Here is a 26,997-nt window from a genome sequence, read left to right as displayed (position 1 = left end):
GTGATTATTGTTGGTGATTTTTATGGCAGTATAGATTGGAATGAAGATATAGCATTTGTGAATAAGAAAATGAATTTCTTAATTTCTTGCAGGCAGTATGTGAAGGAGGGCACATGAGGATCAAGAGTTTTAGATCTGATCATTTCATTGGAGTATGTGATTAGGAGTGGGGCCTTGCACTTCCCTCCAGTTGGTGAGAAGTGGTCATGAAATAATAACCTGGATTGTGACTAGCCGTATGAAGACTTCTGTGAGGAAAAGTTATATGTGGAATTACAAAGCCGGTGATTATGAAAAGTTTAGGAGACAGCTTGGAGTTATAGCATGGAATGAGGTATTAAGCTGGAGGGAGATAAATGGGAACCAACCATGAGATTAACAACATCGATGTGTGAGTTTATTCCAAAGGTCAAAAGACTGAATAAAGTAGGTGTCAATTGGATGAATAAAGGGATTAAGCATGAAACCTGGAAGAAAAGGATATTGTGGAGGCAGCACAAGATTAATAATGGTAGCAATCAATTGCACATGGAGTATAAAAAGCAAGCCAGGAAGGTGGCTTAGTTGGTAAAAACAACAGAACTATAATAGGACAGAGAGGATACGGAGGTGAGTAACAGAGATTGTGGCAGATAATGTAATGTCTATGTAATGCTTCATATGAATACATTGAAGATACGTGGGCTTCAAAAACTAGTTGATAGGTGAAAGGGTGTTAGGACTAGATTTTATTGCTTCAAGGGTGGTGAATGTATGGAATAGGTTGCCAGAGTTAGGTGTGAGTGCTTCATGAGTGCAGAATATGAATCTGATCAAGTGGTAAGCGATGTGGAACAATGAGAGACTAAGGCAGGAGTGACTGAAGAGGTGGTTGTGAATGAAGAAGTGAGTGGCATGGGTATAGAGAATGAGAAAACAGGTGTGCAAGATAGACAGAGAAACAGGGAGGCTCAGTGTGGACACAGGAACACAGTGTGAGAAAGGTAGATGCTCCAAGAAGATGTGAATGCATGTGTAGACAAAAAAGAGAAGGGATGTTCTGAGATCAAGGGAAAAGTATTGGATCTGAAGAAGGTTCGCAGATGGATAAGGAGAAAATGAAATGGCTCGAGTTAAGCATGGAGAAGTCACATCAAATAAGTGGTGTCAGTGGAACTAGCTATAGACCCAGGAATGAGCTGCTGTGTTTGTATACAGATAGATGCTAGAAGCATAAGAAAAAGGCAAATGAATGGTTGCATTAATTGAGTCTGTTCATTAATTGTTGGAATAAGTGAGACATAGTTGGATGAGGACGACATCCTGACAGGAATAGAGATTGAAAGGTATGATGTGTTTCGTGAGGATAGAAAGGGTAAAAAGGGAGGGAGAATGCTATTGATGATAGAGAAAGAGTTATGTTCATACAAAGTAGATATGTAAGAGGGGAAATAGTGCCAGTGGTTTTGAGGCAGTATGGTGTGGAATAGGAGTGAATAGAATAAAATACTTGGTTGAATGTTGTTATAGACCTGATAATGTGGATGGTAGTGACTATGAAATGTATAATCAAATTAGCCAAGCAAATAAGAAAAGGATGATTATTATGGATGATTTTAACTATGGCAATATAGACTGAGATGATGAGATAGCAACTGGAAGTAAAGAAAATGAGTTTCTTGAGTTTTTGAGGGACAACTACCTCAGACAGTGTGTAACAGAGGGCATACAATGACTGTGGGTCTTAGATTTGATCATCTCATCGGAGGATGGAATTATTTATACCCTCCAGTTGGTGAGAGCGATCATGGAGTGATTACCTGGATGGTTGTCAGCAGTGTGAGGACCTCTGTAAGAAAAGCATATATGTGGAACTACAAGGCTTGTGGTTATGAAGAATTCAGAAGACAGCTTGCAAGTGTAGCATGGAATGAGGAGTTAGTTGGAAAAGAGAGCAATGCAGCTTGAGGGATATTCAATAACTATCTAGTAGAAGAGATGTCTAAATGTATTCCAAGGGCCAGAAGGTTAAATAAGGTAAGTGTGAAATGGATGAATGAAGAGATTAAGCATGCGATACAGAGAGAAAAGGTATTATGGAGGCAGCAACAGTGCTGTAATGAGGAAAATGTCACTGATAAGTGACATTTTATTCATTACAGCAATCCTCAGAATAAGTTATGAAGTATTACAATTTGCTCTCTTTTCTGATGATGAAAGTAAAATATAAAGATTTGTGTATCGATTTTCAGTAATAACAGTAAAATGTTGCAATCTGATCAGTTATTACTTGTTTCTTATTTATTATTATTATAAGATCTCCATGTAGTTAGGCATATTATGTTAGGTCATCTGTCCAACAAAATGTTCATCAAACCATACCTTAAATTCATTTGATGTTTCAGTATTCACTATATTCTCATTCATTGTTTTCCACTTTAGTAGTGGTTTCAAGCAAAAAAACTTTTTCACTTTCTTGCTCACATCCTTGTTATAGAATTTCCATGGATGAACACTTGTTTTACCCCAGCTGTGCATTACATCTTCTTAAAAGATTTGTTGAAGTTTCATAATGTTTTTGTGATATAATATGACTTTTCCTTTATTATCATTAGGCTTTGGCAAAAGCTAACAAAAGTACTGAGAAGGTAGATGAATATGTACTGATTGAAGAAGTGCAGAAAGGATGGGAAAAGAGTGTTATAGAAAAGTCTACCACACAAAGAATTTTAGATCCAGAAGAGCATCCATTAGAAGCACAAGGAAAGTGGCAAGGAGAAGGACGATTTATTCTTAAGAAGCTTGGAGATGTAAGTTTATGAATTTTAGGATTCCTAAAGTAAAAATTTTATTTTAAAATTTAGGAATATTTTATGAAATATTATTCTGATAATCAATGTTGTATTAGTAATTTCCTTAATTCTGTAATAGGTACAGTTACCCCACCCTACCAGAACCTCAATCAGATGAGTTGAAATAATATGTTAATAACATGGTAATTCATTCTTAGTTGCTTCATATGCTTTACATTAATAAGAGGTTTACAAAAACATTTCCTAGATTATTTTGTAATAGGTGCAATTCTTTTTCCACCCCAATCCCAATGAAAAGAGTTTGCAGAGGCTCTAATCAGAAATCAGGTGACTTGTTCCTTTTGCTGGCATTAAAAGTAACTAAGAACTTGGTAATTCATTCTCAGTTTCTTAAAATGCCTGTAAAAGTAGCATCATTTCTGATTTCTGGTTAGTCCTCTGCCACTGCAATCAATGTTATCAACTTCCTCTCTCAATGAGTATATTTTGGATACACTTCTTTATGATCTACCTCAGTTGTCTTTTTCCCCCACATTTTCTTTAGGCGTATCTTTCATTGTGCTTTCCGTGTGTATATTCAAATCACCTATGTTTTTTCAAATAATGGTTTTATATGTAAACTCATTATTATTGTTTAGTTTCTTATCTTTTCTAGTTTGGCCAACAAGAATAGAAAATCAGCAGAAAAACAGCACATTAAGTTTATCTGATGTAAACTAGAGGCTCTAGAACAAAATATATATTCACTATTGGGTACATAGATTATATCGATGAACTGTGGCAAGATGTCTGCAACAAGTAGGCCTATATGCCCAAATGCCTGTACTCTGCGTCCTTTTGTCCACTGCTCAGCATAAAGCACCTTTTCAGTGGTATTGTATCCAGAAAAATTGGGCAAGACACCAATGGGCTAGTGTATGCTTTACAGATAAGAATCAGTTTAGTATATCCTCCAATTCTAGATGACACTTGATCTGGTGTGAAAATGGTATTGCTTACCATCATGAGAATGCTCTTGAAAGGGATAGATACGAGGCAGTGCTAGGTTCATAGTATGTGGAGGCATTATGCTTAATGGATGCACCAAGCTGCAAATACTGGAAATTTGTACTATGATTGGTGAAGGATATTGCAATGATGTTCTTCAAGATCATATTCGATTGTACAGTGGTGCTGTAGACCAAGAATTCATTTTTATGGATGACAATGCCACACCACATCATACATGAGCAGTGGAAATACTTCTGAAGACTGAGGATATTAATCAAATCAAAAGACCAGCATGCTCTCGAGATCTCAACCCCATAGAACACATTTGGGACCTAATAGAAATATGCATTGATGCTTGAAATTCCCTTCCAGAAACAAACAAAGCCTTATCTGTGCTCTGAAGAAGGAGTGGACTAGTTTCCCTCAAGAGTTCCTGAATCACTTGGTGTTAAACATGGTACGATGTTGCGAGAGCTGCATCAGAGTTTGGGATAGAATATATTCCGTACTGAAATGTATCTCTGTAAGGTTTTCTGTAAGCACTATACATTAATTCCTTAATTATGTCCTTAGGAAATTTGTAACTTTTCCCAAAAACGTATTGCAATTTAATTTATACGACATTTATAACACATTTTTTGTGTAATATAATTTATTCTGCATTTGTCTGTAGTGAAGAAAATTTTTTACATACTGATAAAAGTGTAGCTCGTCCTTAGTTTTTGGACACCAGCATATGTCTCATATGGATTATTGAGCACAATAATCAAGCTAGTAACCACATGCTTCACGATTAATTCTTAAGATTGATGTTTTGAATGCAGTTGCCAATCTTTCTCCTTCATGATGTCCACATTATGCTGGATGAAATGTATTGGAGTTTTTGAATAAAACTGCTTTCTATACATGTAAGGAATATAAGTATCTATAAAATATGTCCATCGTATAGCAGGAGCCAGTTGCACACTCAGGATTTAATCTTGGAGGGGGCCAGACACTCAGGATTTAACCTTGGGGGGGGGGAGAGTTGAGGGGACGATTTGCGAATACGCACTACGCATCGCATACGACCTATGACTGAGCATCTGCAGTGATCGCTAATTCATAAGTAGTATAGAAATAGAAGACACGACACAACATAAATAAAAAAAATGAATTTTAATTAGGAAAAGATTTTTGGAAAATTTTCTAGTGTTTTTTCTTTTTCTTTGGGGGGTGCCTGGGCCCCTTGGTCCCCCTCTGGGTGCGCCACTGGCAGGAGCATTGCTACTCCTGCCAGTTATGCTACTGATATGTTTAATGGATCTTTGTTTCTTGATGCATCCTCATATCATCACTCTCTTATATAATTTCATATTGCAAAATGTTATAGTAATTACTTTAAGCAAAAAAAAAGTCAGAGTGCAAATTAGATATAGACTTGTAAACTGTTATTTGTCTTTATCATGTTGCCCATGTCTTTTACATAAGGAAAATACATAAATTCTTATTTAGAGAAAAGAATAATAATAATAAAAAAACTATATCTGCTTTTCATAAATCAAAGTGAATTAATAGAATCCTTGTATTCTCAGGATCCCAGTACAAGAGCATGGATGAGAACAATCCAGAGTTCATCAAACAAGGAAAAGGTAATTTATAAATAATTTTTATTTCTTAAATTGGTTGATAGGTTTGATGAAACTTAGTATAGATGATTCTGAATAAAACTGATTTTCAAATTCAGTGTCTGCCTGACTGGGAAATTTGATTTGTCATTTTATTCAGATCTCTAGTCAAGAGCAGATTTTTCTTCTTGGGCAGCCATAACTCCTCCTGGAACAAATAAATAATATTCATAGCCTTCTCACTCTTGAAATAAACCCTGTGTCCTCTTCCATTCAAGACACTCCCTCTCATATGTACAACACCTAATATGCTTTATAAATCCCACCTGCCAAAACTTAGAATAGTGCATTTGAAGTGATGCACAAAAAAAACTCTTCCTGTTAATGCTTGATGCTAGTAAGAAGAGGCAGTCCACTTAATAGATGACCCCCCCCCCCCCACTCTCTCTCTCTCTCAACTCACCCCAGTTACTTTCTCACAGATTCTTTGCTTGTACACTCTTGTCCTTCCTGTAGGTATTTTCATGGGTAATGTTCCACTAAGCTGGCTACCATACCAACAGCTTTTTCTTTAAGCAAAGAAAACTTATGACCTCCAGTATCAGTTGATATAAAAAACAAATAATAATAATAATAATAATTAAGAAAAGTAAAATGCAGTAACTTTGACTATAGTGAACATGTATGGAAGGTTTTCTGTGGTAATTTGCATTGATACTATGGAACTCTTGCCAGGAATTTTTTGTAGTTTGTTATAGTGAGTTAACTATAGTGGTATTTTCTAGAATGAGCACTAATTATTATTATTATTATTATTATTATTATTATTATTATTATTATTCAGGCCTCCATGGAGTCAAAAGACTCATCGTGGGAGGTCCTTCCTAAGAACATAAAGTCTGTTAAGACTCATCAAGGGGAGGTCCCCCCCCCCAAGAAACACAAAGTCTATCATACCACTCTTTAAACTCATTGACCGTTCTCGCTCCCACCACTCCATCAGGCAATGCATTCCACGGTTCAACCACCCTCCATTCAAAGAAACCACTCCTCACCCTCTTGCTCACAGTTTCCTTTCGTAACTTCCAGGGATGGCCTCTTGTCATCACTCCTTCCCGCTGTTCAATAATTATATGGTATAACTTCAGTACTGCATTTTAGATACAATTAGATTGAAAGAATGAGCACTGATTATGCTGTATAACACTTAATTGAAGCATCATTTTTTTTTCATCTGAATGTTTCAGTAAAATTATATGCTTCAAAGGAAGTTCCTTGTTTTCTTTTCTTTTGATCAAAACATAAGTGCATACTTAAAAATGGAAATGTTAAAATAACTAAATATAAGGAAAGAAATTTCTGTTAACGTGAGCATTTTGAAACCTAGGCTATCTGGTGATAACATTATTATTAACAGACAGTAGATTTGGACACTTTTGCTCTTGCAGCATATCTCAGTTACCAGATTACATAGTCTACAAACAGATCTTATCATGGTGATATGTACTGGGCTAAAACACTTTCTGAAGTTTCAGTGCAGACACAACAGTAGTTGTCTCCATTATCAAAAATTATGGAGACAACTACCATTTTAGAGCAAACTTTGGTTTAATATAAACTAAAATGAACACTCGACGTTTCGACCTTCATATCAAGGTCATCATCTTCAGCATACACACAAGAAACAAGCTGCACTACAATCTACATGGTTTGCTAAAGTTACTGACTAACCATTACAACAATTATTGGCCTGACCTCTGGTGAGGGGAAAAAAAAACTTTAATACATCAAAGCTAGAGCAGTGGTTAAATTCAATCGGGGCTTCTGGGGCCTGGCCCCGGAACTTTTTATGCACCGGACCCTGAACATTTTTCTGTTTTGTTACTTTTCTCTATTTACGGTAATTAAGCCTAACTTGAAACAAACAGCAATGGCAGATTATTAAGACGTGCATATGATTGGTGTGGTATTAACAAAAGATTGCGCAACTGAAAGATAAAAGCATAGCCAACAATTGTGTTGAAATACCAACTCTCTTCAATCGAATTGTGAAATTCCATATGTGAAACTGCCATAACAACATTCACTCTATATATATTTCTTAGTTTTAACACGTTTAGAATTTTAACGGGTTAAAATTCGTAAACGTGTAAAAAGCAATAAAATTGTGTTAACTTTTAACACAATTTTATTGCTGCTTTGGGGCAGATGAACTCACACACACACATCTAATCAATAACAATAGTTTTTAGTTAGATACTTTGTTTGCTGGTGCAACATATGGTTTTGCTTGAATCTATACAGCATAGTTTCTGTATGAGGGAATATGTGATTCATAAATTAGTGTCATTTTTATCCTTGTTGCACTCTCTAATTGCAATATTTTTTGAGAAATATATTACACAGACTGCTCATACCTTATTCACTGATATAATAAAAGTACTTGTTTTTCTTGCCTCTGCAGTATAGTGGCTGTTGGGGAGAGTGTGTTGCTTACCACTGCAAGTGAGTTACTATCGCCCCGACATGAATATATTTAAGCTTCTTTTCACGTGTGAGGTATATGCAACACTTTTTAATTTCTTTTTTCAAAAAGTAAAATCAGGGGTGCAAGTTATATGCGAGGGCGAGTTATTATTATTATTATTATTACATGACACCTCCAGGGAGTCCAACTGGTATTTCAACTATGGATAAGTACATTGGTACCTTCTTTAAATAGAAAAATAGCTCGGATGACAGTGATTTACAAAACGAGTTTTTAATGATAGTTTGTGTGTAGTTTCTGAAGAGAAAGAGGTCTGTAATGAATCCACAGAAACACAGTATTCCCATCAATTGCAATGCAATAATATTAATACACTGAACGAAAGGAAAGATTTGCTGACTTGCTGGACACTCGACCAGTGGATCGCATTCAAAGGTAAATACAATTGGTTATTTTGTAGGAACATTTTTCTGTTTTGTGACTTTTCTTCCTTTATGATAATTATGCCTACATTATTGTGTTATTATTCAACAATTGTTTACTGCTTTGAATGTGTATATAAAGTCAATGTGAACAGTCACTTGATTACAAATATGTGATGAAAGGGACAGGGAGGTTTGGAGCTTCCCCGGATTGCATTCAAAGGTAAATACAATTGATTATTTTGTATAGGGCCCCAGAACTTATTTGTTTAGAATTTAATGACTGAGCTAGAGTCCTATTATTATTATCTATTAGGTTGCAAAATTAAATTGGGCTCGAGAGCAACATGTTTATATATATATATAGAAAACTATGTGATTATACATATAAATTTCAACCAATTGGTATGGAATGGTTTCCAATAAAAGCTGAAAATTGCTTAAAGTCCTAAAGTATGCTGGAAATTAAGTAGGCTGAATATGTGCCATCCAAATTCTTGGAATTTTTATGCCACCATTATTGTTGAGATTAGGATGGTTAATCAGAATTTCACAGGCTTCTTTAAATTTTCTTTCATACCAGGTTTTTGTATGATGTAAAGAGCAGGTACTTTTCGAATCAATTTGGTGAAGGGTGTTGAGAGCTTAATCTGAGAGGCCTGCTTCACCAAAATTGTTATATTTAATGTGTCTTTTGTGTTCTTTTTTATATAAAGGGATTGTATGTACAGTTTCATCAATATAAGGTGAGTTACAGTTGCAGTAGATGCAATAAACTCCAGGATGTGCCAATGGGAGGAGAGGAGAGGATCCTTAGAGGAGTTTATGTTTTTTAATTTTATAGGTAGTTTAAAAGTGGCATTAAGATTATAATAGTGTAGGATTCTATTGATTTTTTCTGATAACCCTTTAATTTATGGGATGGCTATGGTTTTTCTTTTTTGATGAAGTTTTATGAAGAACTTTATTAATAGTAATTTTGTTATAGCCATCATTTATAAATGTGTTGCTAATAATCTTTAATTCTTGTTTAAGAGCTTGTTGATTAGAGCAAATTGTTATAGCTCTGTTTTTAAGGGTGTTAATGACTCCAAATTTTTGTGATGGGTGGTGATATGAGTTATCATGTATATATTGGCCGGTATGTGCCGGTTTGCAGTAAACCGTGAAGGATAGACTGCCTGAGGGAAGACGTGTGACCAGTGTATCCAGGAACAGGAGAGAATTCTGATTTTCAATTTCAATAGTAAATTGTATGCATTCATGTTGTTTGTTCAAGTGGCTAAAGAATGTGTTTAAAGTTTGTCAACTGTGTGGCCAGATAATGAAAACATCGTCAACGTATCTAAACCACACTGTAGGTTTTAAAGTAAAGGAATCGAGGGTATTTTGCTCAAAAGCTTCCATATAAAAGTTAGCAATTGGGGAGGATAATGATGAGCCCATGGCCGTACCTTCTTTTAGAAGGTACTGCCATGGACTGGACGTTCAATTCCTAAACATAAAAAAAAAACACAAAAGACATTAAATGTAACAATTTTGGTTTAGCAGGCCTCTCATATCATGCTCTCAACACCCTTCACCAAATTGATTGGAAAAGTGCCTGCTCTTTACATCATACAAAACTCCGGTATGAAAGAAAATTTAAAGAAGCCTGTGAAATTCTGATTAACCACCCTAATCTCAACAGTAATGGTGGCATAAAAATTCCAAGAATTTCGATGGCACATATTCAGCCTACTTAGTTTCCAGCATGCTTTAGGACTTGAAGCAATTTTGCTTTTATTGGAAACTATTCCATACCAACTGGTTGAAATTTATATGTATAATCACATAGTTTTATACATATAAACGTTGCTCTTCGGTCCAATTTAATTTTGTAACCTAATAGATAATAATAATAGGACTCTAGCTTTGATGTAGTAAAGTTTTTTCCCCCTCACCAGAGGTCAGGCCAATAATTGTTGTAATGGTTAGTCAGTAACTTTAGCAAACCATGTAGATTGTAGTGCAGCTTGTTTCTTGTACATATGTGTATGCTCCAGATGATGACCTTGCTATGAAGATCGAAATGTCGAGTGTTCATTTTGGTTTATATTAAACTAAAGTTTTGCTCTAACATGGTAGTTGTCTCCATAATTTTTGATAATGTATTCTGATCACTGTGTAAGTATTAAAGAAAGGTAATGTATGTTCATTTTAACTCCCATCATCATTATCCTTTTAAAGGCTGATAAGAGAGAATAAATATAATGGAATATTCCTGGAAACTGCATACAAATATGGAAAATAGGAGTTTGGGGACTCTGATTGTACTTAAAGCATGCTATAGCAGATATTATTATCATATTCCTTTATGTAGCTAAGGTTCCACAGTAAGTATTTTAACTACATAAAGGAATACGATAATGATAATAAAAATAATTAGCTTCATATGTTATGATTAAACAAGTAAAAACAATGTATTTTATCTCTGCCAGTTTGTTGGTTCACACCAAAAGAAAAGGGTTCTTTAACAATTTTCAAAAATCTCTTCTCCTTAGAAACCAGATGATAAAATCTGTGCATAATAATCCAAAATCTAATCGAACCCTCTGTGGTAGAACTATGGCATCTTTATTTCTAAATGCCAATGTCCACATCATCATTTAGATAAACCATCAAGTTGTTTTGAGAATTCTCACAATGCAACCTTTAATTTAAGCTCTATGTCTATCATAATCATTCCCAGGCCTGGCAATGGTCTACGTTTTTGACATTTTCACCAAATGGATACACAGTATCCCATCATTGCCATTTAAATTTCTAAATATTACACTTCATAACACTGAATTGTTATTCCCATGTTTTCCCTACATTGATGGTGTTCATCCAAACGTAGAAGGATGGATTTGGCATGATGAACACCGTAGAGATATCTCCTATAACAGGACTAGAGCTAGCGCTCTCTCTAGCCACGTTCTCTTTTCTGCTAACTCAGACGAAGGCCGCCAGCACATTGTAAACTGGACTCAAACTACTAATATCCATGTGTGCTACGATGAACTCGAAAGAAAGATTGTTGAATCAAGAGAAATTTCTCTAGATTCCTCTCATATCAACAACAGCCTGAGTTACAATCTCTCGGACGCACACGTTGCTTCTGTTCAGTACTGGCGCACTCGCGACAGCGCGTAGTATTCGTTTGTATGGAACTCATACTTGTTTTTTCAAACATGCTACTGTTTTTCACTTGTTCTGTTAATACAATTTTAAGTCTCTGTAATTTTTTATATATTTCTTTGAGTATGATACCTGATGATGTTCTTGTAACGAAACTAGTAAACTAGTAGTATCTTGTTAAATATATCTTGCCATCTTTTCTCTCGGTAATAGTCATTAAACTTATTTTATAATATTCCTACCGAGTAAAAATGAATTCTCCTAATATATATATATATATATAAATCTTTATATATATATATATATATATATATATATATATATATATATATATATATATATATATATATGCACATATTCATGAGCATTGACTCGGTTACTTTGATACATTTAGAAAGATATTTAATGACTAAAAAAATGAGAATTAATTAAAAGCTTTAATGATAAAAAACACAACTAGTTTCGGCTTTTTACAGCCTTCATCAGCTATCTTTTTAGGAAGGGGAAACAATAATAAAAACTGAATATTCTAAAAAACTGAGAAGCACAGATAAATTGCAGTACATAATTGAAATAAAAAACGTTGTATTAACATTCAAGTTATTCTATTTTACGTGCCATTGTTTGTTGTATGCATGGTTGCAGACTCTCGAGAACGCCAGTATTGAATAACAGCATTATGGGTATCAGGGATGTTATAGTTTAATTTGTTGTTTAAATGTTCAGGATTAAGGATGATCTCCCTGGATTCCACTATCTTTCTTTCAAATTCATCATGGCAGCAGAAAATGTTTTCAGATCTATCCCAGAAAATTGAGTGACCGTGAAAATCATCATGAGGATTGTTAGAGAAGAGAATATGGCTGGATAAGGCACTGGCATGTGATCTTTTATAGGAGATGTCTCTTTTATGTTCCTCCATACGAAGTTCAATAGACTTATTAGTTTGATCATAATAAGGAACATTACAGTCACACCATAGTTTATATACACCAGGATATTTCAAATTGTGATGCTTAGGCTTAGGATGTTTTTTTTTACATAATATTCATTTTGTTCAAAGGCATGTGAGAGGTCATTAATTTCTTTTTGAAGTTCATCTAGATCATTTAAAAGACAGTGTGCTCTGTGTCCCAAGTTGGAAATAGTTCTGAGTTTTTGTGGTGGAAAATGATGAGAAAGATTGTGAAGATATCTATTAGTATGCGTTGGTTTCTGTACATAGAGATTCTAAATTTTCCAGAGCAGCATGAGAGTTTTATATCCAGGAATGGTAGGGAGTTTTCATGTCTAGTTCCCCTGTGAATTTTATTTTTGGATGTTGGTTATTGAGATGATGAAGAAAATTAATGAGAGAGTTTTTGCCGTGACTCCATATAATAAAAATGTCATCTACATAGAACTTCCAAACTTTTAGTTTAAACAAAAAGGACAATACAGCTCTTGTTTCGAAGTCCTCAAGGTAAATATTCACCAGAATAGAGGATAAAGGGTTCCCCATCACCAAGCCCTGGTTCTGTTTATAGATGGTGTCTTAATATCGGAAGTAGCCAGATTGAACGCAATGCTTTAATAAAGCAAACATTTTTTTGGATAATTTATCCTTTAGTAAAAGTAATTCTTTTTCAGTTAGCATATTTGTAAATAATGAAATAATATCTAAACTTTTTTATCATTAAAGCTTTTAATTAATTAATTTCAATTCTCAGTTTTTTTAGTCATTAAATATCTTTCTAAATATATATGTATGTATATATGTATATATATGTGTGTGTGTGTGTGTGTGTGTGTGTGTGTGTGTGTGTGTGTGTGTGTGTGTGTGTGTGTGTAGATACATAGACACTTCTATAAACTGCCAACGTAATGCTTTTTTTTATTGTCTCCCCATTTTTCTTCTATGTACTTTGTATCTGATGAAGTTTTCTAGAAAGATGAAACTAGTATTTTTAAGTACTAGTATGAAACTAGTACTTAAAAATAAATTAGTTATATTCTAATTTAATATTTAGCTATGTAGTCATATTATTATTATTATTATTAGAGGTGCTTAAGGGTCAAAGCTGTATAACTGAGAAGAGACCTCCACATAGCCTTTAAAGGAATGTGGAGAACTGACCAGGGTGTCTGACCTAATGTCCAATCCTCACCTTCTTGTGGTGCACCTGTTGGGTATCTACCTAGATACTGAACGAACGAGGATGGGCTGGCAATTTGGGATTTAGCTGACCAAATTGTATTCTTATTGGCTTAAACCAATATACAAAATGATGGTACAACATGACAAAATTTCATGCCGACTGGGGCGTCGCCCGGTTAAACAAGGCTCCTGTTGTTTTTGCCAGGAAACCAGGGTGAACAGTGAAAAGTCAGCGACTGGAACAAATCTGAAAGCACACCCCAACTCAACATCATCAGAGTTAAAGATCGGTACTATCAACATAAGAAGCCTGAATGGCAAAGAAATGGAGCTAGCTGAGGAATTAGATAAGTACCAGATCGACATAATAGTGGTGACTGAAACAAAAAAGACAAAAACTGGTGAGATCTTTCTGAGCAATAAATACAAAATGTTATATTCAGGAAATGACAATCAAGGAAAAGGAGTAGTCATAGTATTCAACACAAAATACGAGGCTAATCTTCTTGAATGGCAGGCAGGCAGTCTCAAGTAGAGTGATGGGGGCTAATATCAGAATGGGGAATTGGACAAAGAGACTTATTTGTGCCTATGGTCCCACAGAAGGTTCTACTAAGGTAGAAGTGGAGGGATTTTTTGATTCTTTAGAAAAAGCAACTGACACAATGAAAAACGAAAGGTTGGTCCTTGTTGGGGATCTAAATAGCAGAGTATGAAATGACTGTCAGACATACAAAAATATTTTGGGAAAATTTAGAGAAAAGAGCAAAGCTAATAATAATGGCAAATACCTGTTGGATGTCTGCTCAGGACATGGAATGGTTATTACTAAGACCATGTTCCAACATAAAAATATGCACAAATTCACATGGAGAGAAAAGGCAAGGAATAAGAAAAGTCTCATTGACTACGTTATTGTTGATTGTGATATTTTCCAACTGCAGGACACCAGAGTGTACAGAGGATTTGAAATTGGAAGTGATCACTATTTAGTCTTGAGCAGGATAAAATTGAATTTCATATTGAAAAGAATAACATTATTATTATTATTATTCAGGCCTCCATGGAGTCAAAAGACTCATCGTGGGAGGTCCTTCCTAAGAACATAAAGTCTGTCAAGACTCATCGAGGGGAGGTAACTCCTTAAATTCATTGACCGTTCTCGCTCTCACCACTCTATCAGGCAATGAATTCCACAGCTCAACCACCCTCCATTCAAAGAAACCACTCCTCACCCTCTTGCTCACAGTTTCGTTTCATAACTTCCAGGGATGGCCACTTGTCATCACTCCTTCCCGCTGTTCAACAAAGTGAAAGAACTCCCCAGTGTCAACCCTTTAACCACCTCTCAACAGTTTAAAAGTCTCGATCATATCACCTCTCCTTCTTCTATCCACCAAACTCTCTCAGCCACATTCCCTCAGCCGATTCTCATAACTATCCTTGTACAGTCCTGAGACTATCTTTGTCATTCGTCTTTGTATCTTTTCCACAGTTAATTTATCCCCTTCAAATCCTGGGGACCAAATCTGAGAACAATAATCCAAGTGTGGTCTGATCAGAGACTTACAAAGGAATGATAACCCTCTTATCTCTGCAGGTCAGTAGCCTTCTCATAATTGCAGCAATCCTCTGTGATAACTTCACCACCTTTGCAATATGACCACTAAACTTCAGGTTTCTATCAATCATCAACCCCAGATCTCTTGTCTCCCCAACTTCCTCCAGTATAACTCCTCCCATAGAGTATGCAGCAGCCCATCGATGTTTCCCAAACCTCAAGACCTTACATTTTGCTGCATTAAACTGAGACTCCCATTCATTTGCCCATTTATCTAGCTTATTCAAATCCTCTTGCAGGGCTACCACATCTGCACTATTACTAATAATCCTTCCCAGCTTTGCATCATCCGCAAACAACTGAATATCCCCTTGCAATCCACTGGCAATGTCAATGATATAAAGGTTAAACAATATAGGTCCTAGTACTGAGCCCTGTGGGGCCCCACTTGTAACCTTCTGTCTCCTAGAAACTACTCTATCAGACAGCAAATCCTGAATCCAGTTGACCAATCTGACATCCAGACCCATGTGTTGCAACTTAAATATCAGCTTATCATGTGGCACCCTGTCAAATGCCTTTGCTAAGTCTAAGAAAATTGCAGTATATGCCTTTCCCTCATCTAATGTTCTTGTAACTTTATTATAAAAGGCTAGCATAATGCTAAAACAAGAGCGCCCTATCACAAATCCATGTTGACTCTCACAGATAACATTACCCTCATCTGCTCAGTGCTGTATATGGTCCCTCACTACTTTCTCCAAGATCTTAACAACTACTGATGACACACAGACTGGTCTATAATTAGACACTTCCAGTCTGATACCACCCTTATGCAATGGCATTATCTTACCTTCCTTCCATTCCTGGGTACCTTTACCGAAGCAAGACTTTCATTGAAAAGCCAGGTTAAAGGCACTCTGAGTTCCCTAGCACATTCTCTCAAAACTCATGGTGAAATACCATCCAGTCCCAAAGCTTTATTGACATCCAGAGTTCTCAATATCTGAAACACACTCTCCTCCTGTACCTCGAAACCTTGAACCTGCCCTATCCCTCTAGCATTAAAACTGACTCCTCCAGGATGAAATACTCCAGTAAAGTGGTCATTGAACACTTCCACTTTGTCCTCTGCATCAGTCACTCTATTCCCATTTTTATCCCACAATATCATTCTTCCGCAGTCATTTCTCCTCCTACTGGCCACATAGCTAAAAAATTCCCTAGGATTTTCTTTGGATCTTAGGGCCAATCTCCTCTCATATTCCAGTTTCGCTTTCCTTACCACACTAGTCACTCTTCTGGCCTGTGTCTTATATTCTTCATGCATCCTTTCTTCACCTGTCTCCTTATATCTCTTCCATAGCCTCTTTTTCATATGCAATTCCTGTTTAATATTGTTTCTCATCCACTTTACTCCAAATTGTGTCCTCTTCTTCACTTGTGGTATACAACTTACCATTGCTGCTAACAAATATTCTTTCACAATTTCCCATGCACTAATGATATCCCGGCGTTCCAATTCCTCCCTCCATGAAACTTCCCAAAGTCGACGTCTAAGACTATTATAATCACCTGCATTATAATTCCACATAAGTTCCCGTCTCTTTTATGCTCCTGCATGTCTATTCATTTTCCAAGTCAAAACCATATGGTGACTCAGTTATTATCAACTCTTCTGATGCTATAACCAAATCTAAAACTCTTGAACCTCTTGTTCCCTCTGTTACATGTTGCCTAAGACATTTGTCCCTCAAGAATTCTAGAAATTCCATTCCACTATTGCTACATGCATCTTCCTCTCTCCAATTTATACTACTGTAGTTAAAATCTCCCATAACAATCATTCTTCTTGCACTTGCCAAACTTAGCTGTCTAAACATCTCCTGGTCCCCATCCTCTGTGCTCCTGGGTCTGTAGCAACACCCCACTAAATATCCTGTCTTGCCCACCTCTACCTCACACCATATGCTCTCAAATTCATTTGTCTCACTGCCTTCCAAAGCCTCCACTCTTAGAGGACATAGGTCATCACTTATCATAAGCGGTACCCCACCACCACGCTTTCCCCTTCTATCCTGATGAAAAATGCTATACCCAGCGACTTCTATTCCTGTTATTATATCCGTTTCTGTCAACCACGTCTCAGTGATCCCAATAATTTTTGGCCAGGCTGATGCTATCTGCGCCACCAATTCCTCTCCCTTATTCCGGATACTCCTGGCATTAGTATAAAGCATATAGATGCCATTGTTTCTACCCAGCATTATCCCTTCTAAACTCCACTGGGCTCAGTGTTAGCTGACATCGTCTCCCTTCTCCCAAGTATCCATTCCCACAAGAGGCCACCCCTGCTATCATCCTCCCTGGGACACACTGACTCGTTCAGAACAGCAATCTCTCCAGATGCCTACATCCTTCCTCATTTAAATGTAAACAGTCTCTCGCATACAATTCATCTCTTTCCTCAAACGCACTCCAAGCAGCCACATATACCAGTCCTCTCTTGTCACATATTCTTGCTATTATGCCATTCAATATCACCGCTCTTCTGCTCAGCTCATCATTATCATACCTAGGTAACACACACACACACACACACACACACACACACACACACACTATTTTTCCTCTCTCTGTCTTCTTCCCTACAGTCTCAAGCAAAAACCTCATATCTCTCGCTTCCCGACTTACATTACCACTCAAGTCATTCGTTCCCACCATCACAATCATCTCATCCACCCTTTCACCTCTCTTAATTGCCATAGCCACCCTTTCTATTGTTCCTCCTGGCAAACACTCCTCACGCATCCTATCTTGAACACCACTGATCATTGAGTCACCATACATTATACCTCTTACCATTCCCTCTCTCCTATTGTTTCCATTCTCTCCTCTTCTTTCATTCCCATAGGTCTCTCTCATTCCCTCTCCTCTACTGCTATTCTCTCTTCTAGCATTCCCATACCTCTCTCCCCTACTGTTTCCATTCTCTCCTCTTCTAGCACTCCCATACATCTCTCTCATTCCCTCTCTCTCCTACTGTTTCCATCCTCTCATCTTCTAGCATTCCATCTCTCCTACCGTTTCCATTCTCTCCTCTTCTAGCACTTCCATATCTCTCTCTCATTCCATCTCTTCTACTGTTTCCATTCTCTCCTCTTCTAGCACCCCCATACCTCTCACTCATACTCCCTAAATTCTCTCTTTCTCCTACTCTGATTCTCCTTGCATTTATCTCTTCCATTCTCCTAATCTTATCATATCAGAATCTAATCTTATCTTATCAGAATCTTATCTTTTATACTTCTGCTCTCATTCACAAGACATTCCACCTCCTCTTTCAACTCATCTATCTCTCTCTGCAGGTCAGTCACTCTTAATCTAAATTCACTCTCCCAAACAAAACCATCTCCTAAACTTTCACAGTAACTCACACCTTCCACACTATCAACTGTTATATTCTCATTCATATATATCTTTTTTCCATTCTCTCCTATCACACTACTTGTCTTCTTATATTCATTCCCCGTTCCTGGAGCAACAAAGTCAGATATCAATATTTCTAATGCACTTATTTCGTCCAAAGCATATACGCTCTCCGCTCTCTTTCAGAAGCCACGTATCTATTTCCTGAGATGCATACATGCCGCAAGTACTGCATGCCACAAAGTACCTTATGATATTGCTAATAATTGAGTTTTTAAATTGCGGAGGACTTGGCGATACGCCATTTGCGACTGCTGCTGAATCCGTTATCATTCCTTACTGCCGAGTAGCATAATCGCTAATTATTCAATTAATAAATTACGTTAAATAAATAGAAAAAACAGTACAAACAATTACAAGCAAAACAAAACATTTAAGTACACTAAATAAAATGAAATATAACTAAATGCAGTAATGAAAACTTAGCTTCGTTTTGTCTTCCACCATTATGCATTCGATTCCGAAGGTAACCAAAATATATTATATCGCGACAGCAACTAACTTCCAAAAAACAACCACTGAAGTACACTCGTATTCAGAGAAACAATTTAGCACTCAAAAACGTAGAAAACAGGGAAAAAATGGACTATTCACCAATTAAAAATCACTTTCTTCTACACAGCTCAAATTCACCGCCCATGCCACGGCGACGCTCAACATGTAAGAAAGTTTTAAAGCTAATAAAAGTTGAGCAGCTCTCAGAAGTGAACTGTAGACTAAAATGCACAAAGATTATTGAAGAAAAAATGAAAGAGTTTGAGAAGAGGAATCAAACCTTGGAGATTCAGTGGCAAACTCTGAAGAAAACATTGATTGATTCTTCCAGAGAGGCATGTGGTGAGGTTGTCTGTAAGGATAAAAAAATCAGAACTCCATGGTGGACACAGGAAGTTAAAGAAGCAGTGAAGGAAAAAAAAAAAGCATATCAAAAGTTCCTGGCATATAAGTCAGCTTGTGCTCTTAGAAAATACAGAGACAAATGTAAGAAAGTTAAACACTGTGTAAAACTAGCTAAACAAAAGTCATAGGAGGACTTTGGCAAGAACATAGAAAATAAATATCAATAAGGTGGCAAAATATTCTGGAGATTGTTGAAGAAGCTTAGAAATGGAGGAAAGAGTGTTGTAAAAGGAGTTAGAGATGATAAAGGTGACATGAAAATGGGAGAAAAAAATATTCTTGAAGTATGGAGTAATTACTTCGAAAAATTGCTAAATGAAACAAGCAGGAGTAAAAAACACTCAATAGGCATACAGTCAGGAATACATATCCATACTTGAAGTAGAAAAAGCCAACAAAGGTGTGAAATGTGGAAAGGCAGCAGGAGTAGATAATATTCGACCAGAAATGCCGAAGTATGGTGATATAAAAGTCTTGCAATGGCTACACTGCATAGTTCAGAAAGCCTGGACACAGGGACAAATTCCCGATGATTGGAGTAGAGCTCTCATAGTAACCATATATAAAAACGGAAATAAAACCGAATGTGAGAATTACAGAGGTATTTCCTTACTGAGTGTTCCTGGCAAGATCTATGCAAGTATACTTGAAAAACGGTTGAGAAGAATTGTGGAAGAAAAGCTTGGTGAAGAACAAGCTGGATTCAGGCCAAATAGAGGCTGTCAGGATCAGATCTTCACTTTATGACAGATAGTTGAGAAAGCATTGGAATATAACAAAGATCTGTATTTAAGTTTTGTCGATCTGGAAAAGGCATATGACAAGGTGCCAAGAGAGAGGATATTCAGTATGCTGCAGTTATATGGTGTCAATGGGGCATTATATCAAGCAATACTTAGTCTTTATTTGAGTTGTAAGTCTGCAGTTAGAATTGAAGGAAGTACAGGAAGATGGTTTAATGTTAAATCTGGTGTGAGACAAGGATACCTTATCTCCTCTGTTATTCATTATCTATATGGATCACATTATGAAGGAAAGTTGTATTAAACATGATATCAGAATTGGAGATGTTAATGTCAGCTCTTTGCTTTATGCGGACGATGTTATACTTCTAAATAAATCCGCTACAAGTTTGCAAGATTCCCTGAATAAATTGAATAACTGTTGTAATAGATATGGTATGAAGGTCAGCAATAACAAGACAAAGATAATGAAAATAGGCAGAAGCATTGAAAATGTCAACTGCATTGTGAATGGAGAACCTGTGGAACAAGTAAAACATTTCAGCTACTTAGGAACGATTTTTAGTGAACGAATTTTTATTTTTAGATATTTAATTTACCATATTTAATGGTAAATTAAATATGGAAATAGACAACAGAATCAACAAAGCTGCTATCGGTAGGAAGTCAGTTGAATAAATTCATATGAAATAAGAGAGAAATTAGTCGGAACACTAAATTAGCTGTATACAAGACAGTGTTCAAACCAGTTTTAACTTATGGATCTGAGAGCTGGGTCAGAAGTAAAACACTTGACCAAAGACTAGAGACCGCAGATATGAGAGTCCTGAGAAAGATTAGAGGCGTGAATAGATGGCATCAATGGCAATATCATATTAAAATTGAGGATATTAGGAAAGAACTTGACATTGTCAGCATCCAGGAATGTGCTAGCAGAGCTAATCTCAGGTGGTATGGTCACTTAAACAGAATGGGCAAGGAAAGATTAGCAAAACAAGTGTTCTCTGCCAGGTTGGCAGGAAAAAGACCCAGAGGAAGACCAAGATATAGGTGGATTGATATGGTACAAAGTGCCTTAGACGATAGAAATATAAGATCTGATAATGTTGGAGTCATGACAAGTAACAGACTGATTTGGATGAAAATTGTAGATAAGAAGTTAGTAATGATGTAAATTTTTCATGTAGTACTATCATATTCTGTACACCCCTTGAGGGTACATGTCAGGAATTTGATGATGATGATTATTATTATTATTATTATTTGACACCTCCAGGGAGTCCAAAGACTCATCGAGGGGGGGGCACATACTCTGCAACTCTATGTCTCCACCACTCAATCCACCAACTGACCGCAACTACACCAACGGCATCTACCACCGGCCACCACTTCTACAGACAATCACAAACATCCATGCCCATGGTGGGATTCGAACCCGCAGCCTTTTGGCTGGAGAGCGGATACACTAATCACTCGGCCAACCAAGCCAGCCATATAAGTGATTTTCCTTAATATATATATATATATATATATATGTATATGTGTAAATGAATATAAATCTGGAACCAATGACCTGAGATGTGAGTGTTATTGTATGAGGATGTGAAAGAGTTATTGCAAGAAACAAAAAAGAAGTGCAATAAAGAGAAGTTTGTTAGTCTTCTGCCATGCCATGATAGAGGCAAACTAAGGAATGATGATGATAGCTAATGAAACAGTGCATCATTGTGCAAAAGGAATGATGTAGAGTTTGTTAACACATGGGCTGATTTTGATGGTCAGAAAGATTTGTACAGTGCTGATGGACTGCACTTAAAAATGGATTCAAAGATAGGTGTCTACAAAGATGTTTGTTCACTAAGAGTGTGTAAATGTAAAGTCAGGAGGATGCAGACAAGTGTGTGAAAGCACCCATGAAGTGAATGATTGTCTGAATGACCAAAAAATGTGGAATCTAGTCTCCCAGTCAACAATATTGATGGAGGAATTTTTGGCATTTGTTAGTTCAACCTTGCCAGAAGGTATAGGCATTAGTAAGACTTAGTTAATAGCATATGATGAAGTTACAGAGATAGAATGTGATGGATTTGGTATTTTTATAGAGGATGGAGTAGACAGGACAAGGGGAGGGTGCTACCAATGATAGTAAGCGAATTTCAGCCAACACAAGTAGGAATCAGTTGGACAGATGGTATCTTGTTTTAGTGAATATGGTGCAGGATTGAGGCAAATAGGACAAAATATAAAATCAGTTGCTGCTATGAAAGGGTACAAAGGCGGATAACAAAGATGGTTTCAGGACTGTACAATGTTGATTATGAGGATCGGCTGAGGGAATGTGGACTGTAGAGTTTGGTGGATAGAAGAAGGAGAGGTGATATGATTGAGTCTTTTAAGCTATTGAGAGGTGGTTACAGGGTTGACACTGGAGAGTTCTTTCACTTGGTTGAACAGCGTGAAAGAGTGATGACAAGGGGCCATCCCTGGAAGTTACGAAAAGAAACTGTGAGCAAAAGGGTGAGGAGTGGTTTCTTTGCATGGAGGTGGTTGAACCATGGAATGCATTGGCTGATAGAGTGGTGAGAGTGAGAACGGTCAATGAGTTCAAGGAGTGGTATGATAGACTGTGTTTCCTAAGAGGGACCTCCAGTGATGAGTCTTGATAGACTTTGTGCTTTGTAGGAAGGACTTCCTGCGATGAGTCTTTTGACTCTATGGAGGCCTGAATAATAATAATAATATAGGCCATGGATGATGTGGAGAACATTATTATTATTATTATTATTTTTTTTTTTTTTTTATTATTATTACCACGGGCTATTCCAGGAGTCCTTAGACTCATCGAGGGAGGCCCTAAACATCATGTTCACACAGCTGTTCAACATTCTCACAGTATCTATCATACCTTGCCTTGAACTCGCTCACTGTCATAGCACCCACAACAGACTCTGGCAGCTTATTCCACTCATTTACCACTCTAAAAGTAAAGAGCCCAGCTCTAACACCCCTGCTAATGACGCTCTTGCCCAGCTTCCATGGGTGTCCCCTAGTTCTCCCACCACCAGTCCTGATCTCAAAAATATCATCTGAATTAATCCTATAGAATCCTTTTAGCAATTCTCCCCTTTTTCGCCTATCAACTAATTTCTGCAACCCACAAATCTTCAACCTGTTCTCATATGGTTCATTCCATAGAACTGCTATCATCTTAGTCACTCGCCTGTCGAGATGAGGTCTTATCAGGGCTCGGTACAGAGGTACAATAACTTGTTTTTCTCTGCTCGTCAAGGTATTTTTCAACAACCAAGTGAGTTGATGAGCTGATTTAGCTACTTTCGCAATGTGCCCCCTAAACTTCATCTCCCTATTCACCAACACTCCCAAGTCCCTGGCCTCATCAATCTCTTGGAGTACAGTTCCACCAATGTGGTATACTGCTGCTAATCTTTTCACTCCGAAATGCATAACCTTACATTTTGTCACATTAAATTGACATCCATTCTCCTTAGTCCAGAACTCCAATCTATCTAAGTCATCTTGCAAGACTTTGACATCTTCTGCATTCACTATAGCCCTACCCAACTTTGCATCATCAGCGAACAAATGAACTGTCCCACTTAGACCATTCCCTATATCGTTAATGAACAGATTAAACAGCAGTGGTACAAGAACAGAACCCTGTGGCACACCACTAGTCACAGGCCGTTTTTTGGACTCTACTCCTGAATAAACTACTCTTTGATATCTCTCCATCAACCACCCAGCTATCCATCTCACCAACCCTATATCCATTCCCATATGTTGTAGTTTACGGATTAGAATTCCATGTGGTATCCTGTCAAACGCCTTTGCCAGGTCCAGCAGTATCACTGTAAACCCATTTCCCTTATCCAGTTCAGCCGTCACCTTGTTATAAAACTTGAGCAAGTTACTGAGGCATGATCTACCCTTCACAAAGCCATGCTGTCCTCTGTATAGTATCTCATTTTCATCAATCCATTCCTGTATTTTTCCCTTGACTACTTTCTCCAAGACCTTGACAACGACTCCTGATATGCTGATCGGTCGGTAATTTGCAACCATAGTCTTGGATCCTCCTTTATGCAGTGGAACTATTTTCCCCTCTTTCCACGCCTTCGGGACTAAGCCAGACCTGACACTCAGATTAAACAACATGGTCAAGGGCACTGATAATTCATTAGCCGCTTCATGCAAGACCCGTGCCGGTATACCATCCAATCCCACAGATGTATTCACATTAAGGTTCTGTAATAGACTATTCACCTCCACTTCATTCATCACAATTCCCATATAAACTAATGGTTCCTTCATTTTTTCAACGTCACCACCTGGATGATATACTTTTGCAAAGTGCGCGCTCAGTAACTCCACTATATCGTCTGGTTCAGTGAACTCTTTACCATCGTCATTCCTTAAAATCATTTTGCCATGTACAGTTTTTTTCTTGCTTGCAGCATATTGAAAGAACTGTTTGGGATTCTCTTTTGCTTGCATAGCTAGTTTCCTTTCATAATCGGCTTTTGCTGTTTTTACCACACTCGTTACCCTTCTAGCCTGTACTTTATACCGTTCGTGTGCCTGCAGGTCACCCCTTTCTTTAAATTCCCTCCATAGTTGTTTCTTTTTTTGCAGCTCAAGCTTAATGGTGTTATTCATCCATTTAACCCCTCCTTGTTTCACTATTCGGACCTTAGGTATACAATCAGCCATAACCTCCTGTAAATGCTCTTTGATCACTTCCCATGCTCTATCGACGTCCAGCCCTTGCAGTTGTACATGCCATGGCACTGATCCAAGCAATCTCCTAAGCTTGTCATACTTGCCAGCACGGTAATTCCACATATACCCTGTCTTAAACACAAATTTCACACCCTTAGCCACCTCCCAGGTCAAGACCTTATGATCACTCTCACCAATAGGTGGCAACATGGTCATATTCATTACAGTCAAATTCTCAGATACTATTACCAGTTCAAGCACTCTCACACCCCTAGTATTTTCAATTACATGCTGTTTCAGATAGTTATCCCTTAATAATTGAATAAAATCCATTTCCTTCCTCACATGTGTCCTCTCCTCCTTCCAATCAATGTTACCATAGTTGAAATCCCCCATAATAATTACCCTCCTTCCACTCATTTCATCAATTTGTTTATGCATACCATCTCCACCATCTATTCCATCACCTGGTCTATAGCAGCACCCAACTGTATATTTTATTCTGCCAGTATCAATCTCACACCAAATAGCCTCAAATGAGCTCCTTTCACTATCCTGCAATACTTCAATTCTCCTTGGCTGCAGTTCATCCGCTATCATCAATAACACCCCTCCCCCAATTTTATTCTCTCTGTCCCTCCTAAACATACTATAACCTACACATTCTATCCCACTAACTATATCATCTTCCGTCAGCCATGTTTCACTAATGCCAATAACCTGTGGCCAGGAAGAGCCAATCAAGGCCAAAAATTCTTCCTTCTTGTTCCTAATACTCCTGGCATTAGTATACATGAATTGCAGTGTTCCCTTTGTCCCACCCCTATCTTGATGCGTTATTCTAAATATCCCATTCCCATTTTTTGTCCTTATTGCTGGCTCAGGTACATTATATACATTTTTACACTCAACTGTCTCACTGATGTCTGGATATCCACTTCCCCCCCTCCTTGGTAGTTCTAGTTTCCCTGGTTCTGCACATCCATTTTCACTTCATTCAGCAACACTTTTTCCAGTCTCCACACACCAAGTCCATTCAAATGCAGTCCATCCATCTTGTATAAGTCCTTTCGCCCATCAAACTCATTCCACACGTCCACAAATTCCACACCACACCGTCCGCATAACCTGCGCATAATATCATTTGCGATTATGGCCCTCCTTCTAAACTCCTCTCTGTCATACCGCGGTAACAGACTCACCATTCTAACTCTGTCACTCTTTTCTTTCGCTACCTTTAACAATACTTTCAAGTCCTCTCTCATAAAAAATGTATCACCTTTCAATTCATTCGTACCAGCCACAATTGTTATTTCTTTCACCCTCTGTTTTTGCACTCTAATGCTCTCACTTACATCCTTAAATTTCGCACCCGGTAAGTACGATTTAGTTACACTCCCATCTATTACTCCTCTTAATAACGAGTCACCATACAATACTCTCTCCTTCATTTCGGAAACTCGCCCACGCTGTTTATTTCCGTTAGCCGAATCACTCTGGAAAGAGTTTTGCAGGTGCTCTAATTGCCGCTGTGCATCTTGTATCACTGCGCGCAGCCTAGCGATCTCACTTCCTACAAATAATTCCTCATTTTTTTTATCATTCAAAATTCAAATGGTAAAATTCAAATTTTACCATTTTCTCTTTCTGTATAATTGCTCTCACTCTTTCTTAGATCACCGCTCACATTGCCATCTTGTACACCACAATTCCCTATCGAGCCACTATTTTCACTCGTGCAAATTATTATAGTGGGTGCAAGTTGAGTAGTTATTATGGAGAACTTCAGCTTCAGAGACATTGACTGGAAGGAAGAAGATCACATGGTAGGAAGGAACTGGAATTTGTATGCTTGCTGAGATTTATTTCTTGTAGGAGAATGTGACAGAGGGGACTCAGGTTTGAAAGTGTTGAATCTTGTTATAGGATCAGAAGACCTGTCCATAACTAAATAGGGAAAGTGATC

The 26,997-nt window shown here is 37.3% G+C and overlaps 1 protein-coding gene across 1 annotated transcript in view; it reads left to right on the top strand.

Moving 5' to 3' along the window:
* The window catches only part of LOC150110581 (uncharacterized), an 851,360-nt gene that overhangs the window by 731,434 nt on the left and 92,929 nt on the right, over positions 1–26,997 (top strand). The window contains 2 exon segments of the mRNA XM_090402114.1: positions 2,595–2,789; positions 5,357–5,413. Of these exon segments, the coding sequence (XP_090258240.1) occupies positions 2,595–2,789; positions 5,357–5,413 (252 nt within the window).

This window comes from Typopeltis vanoorti, chromosome 1 (assembly GCF_054136105.1).
Source record: "Typopeltis vanoorti isolate ZY-2024b chromosome 1, IOZ_Tvanoo_1.0, whole genome shotgun sequence".
In the NCBI taxonomy this organism is placed as follows: Eukaryota; Metazoa; Arthropoda; class Arachnida; order Uropygi; family Thelyphonidae; genus Typopeltis; species Typopeltis vanoorti.
This window is presented reverse-complemented; position numbering and strand designations above follow the sequence as displayed.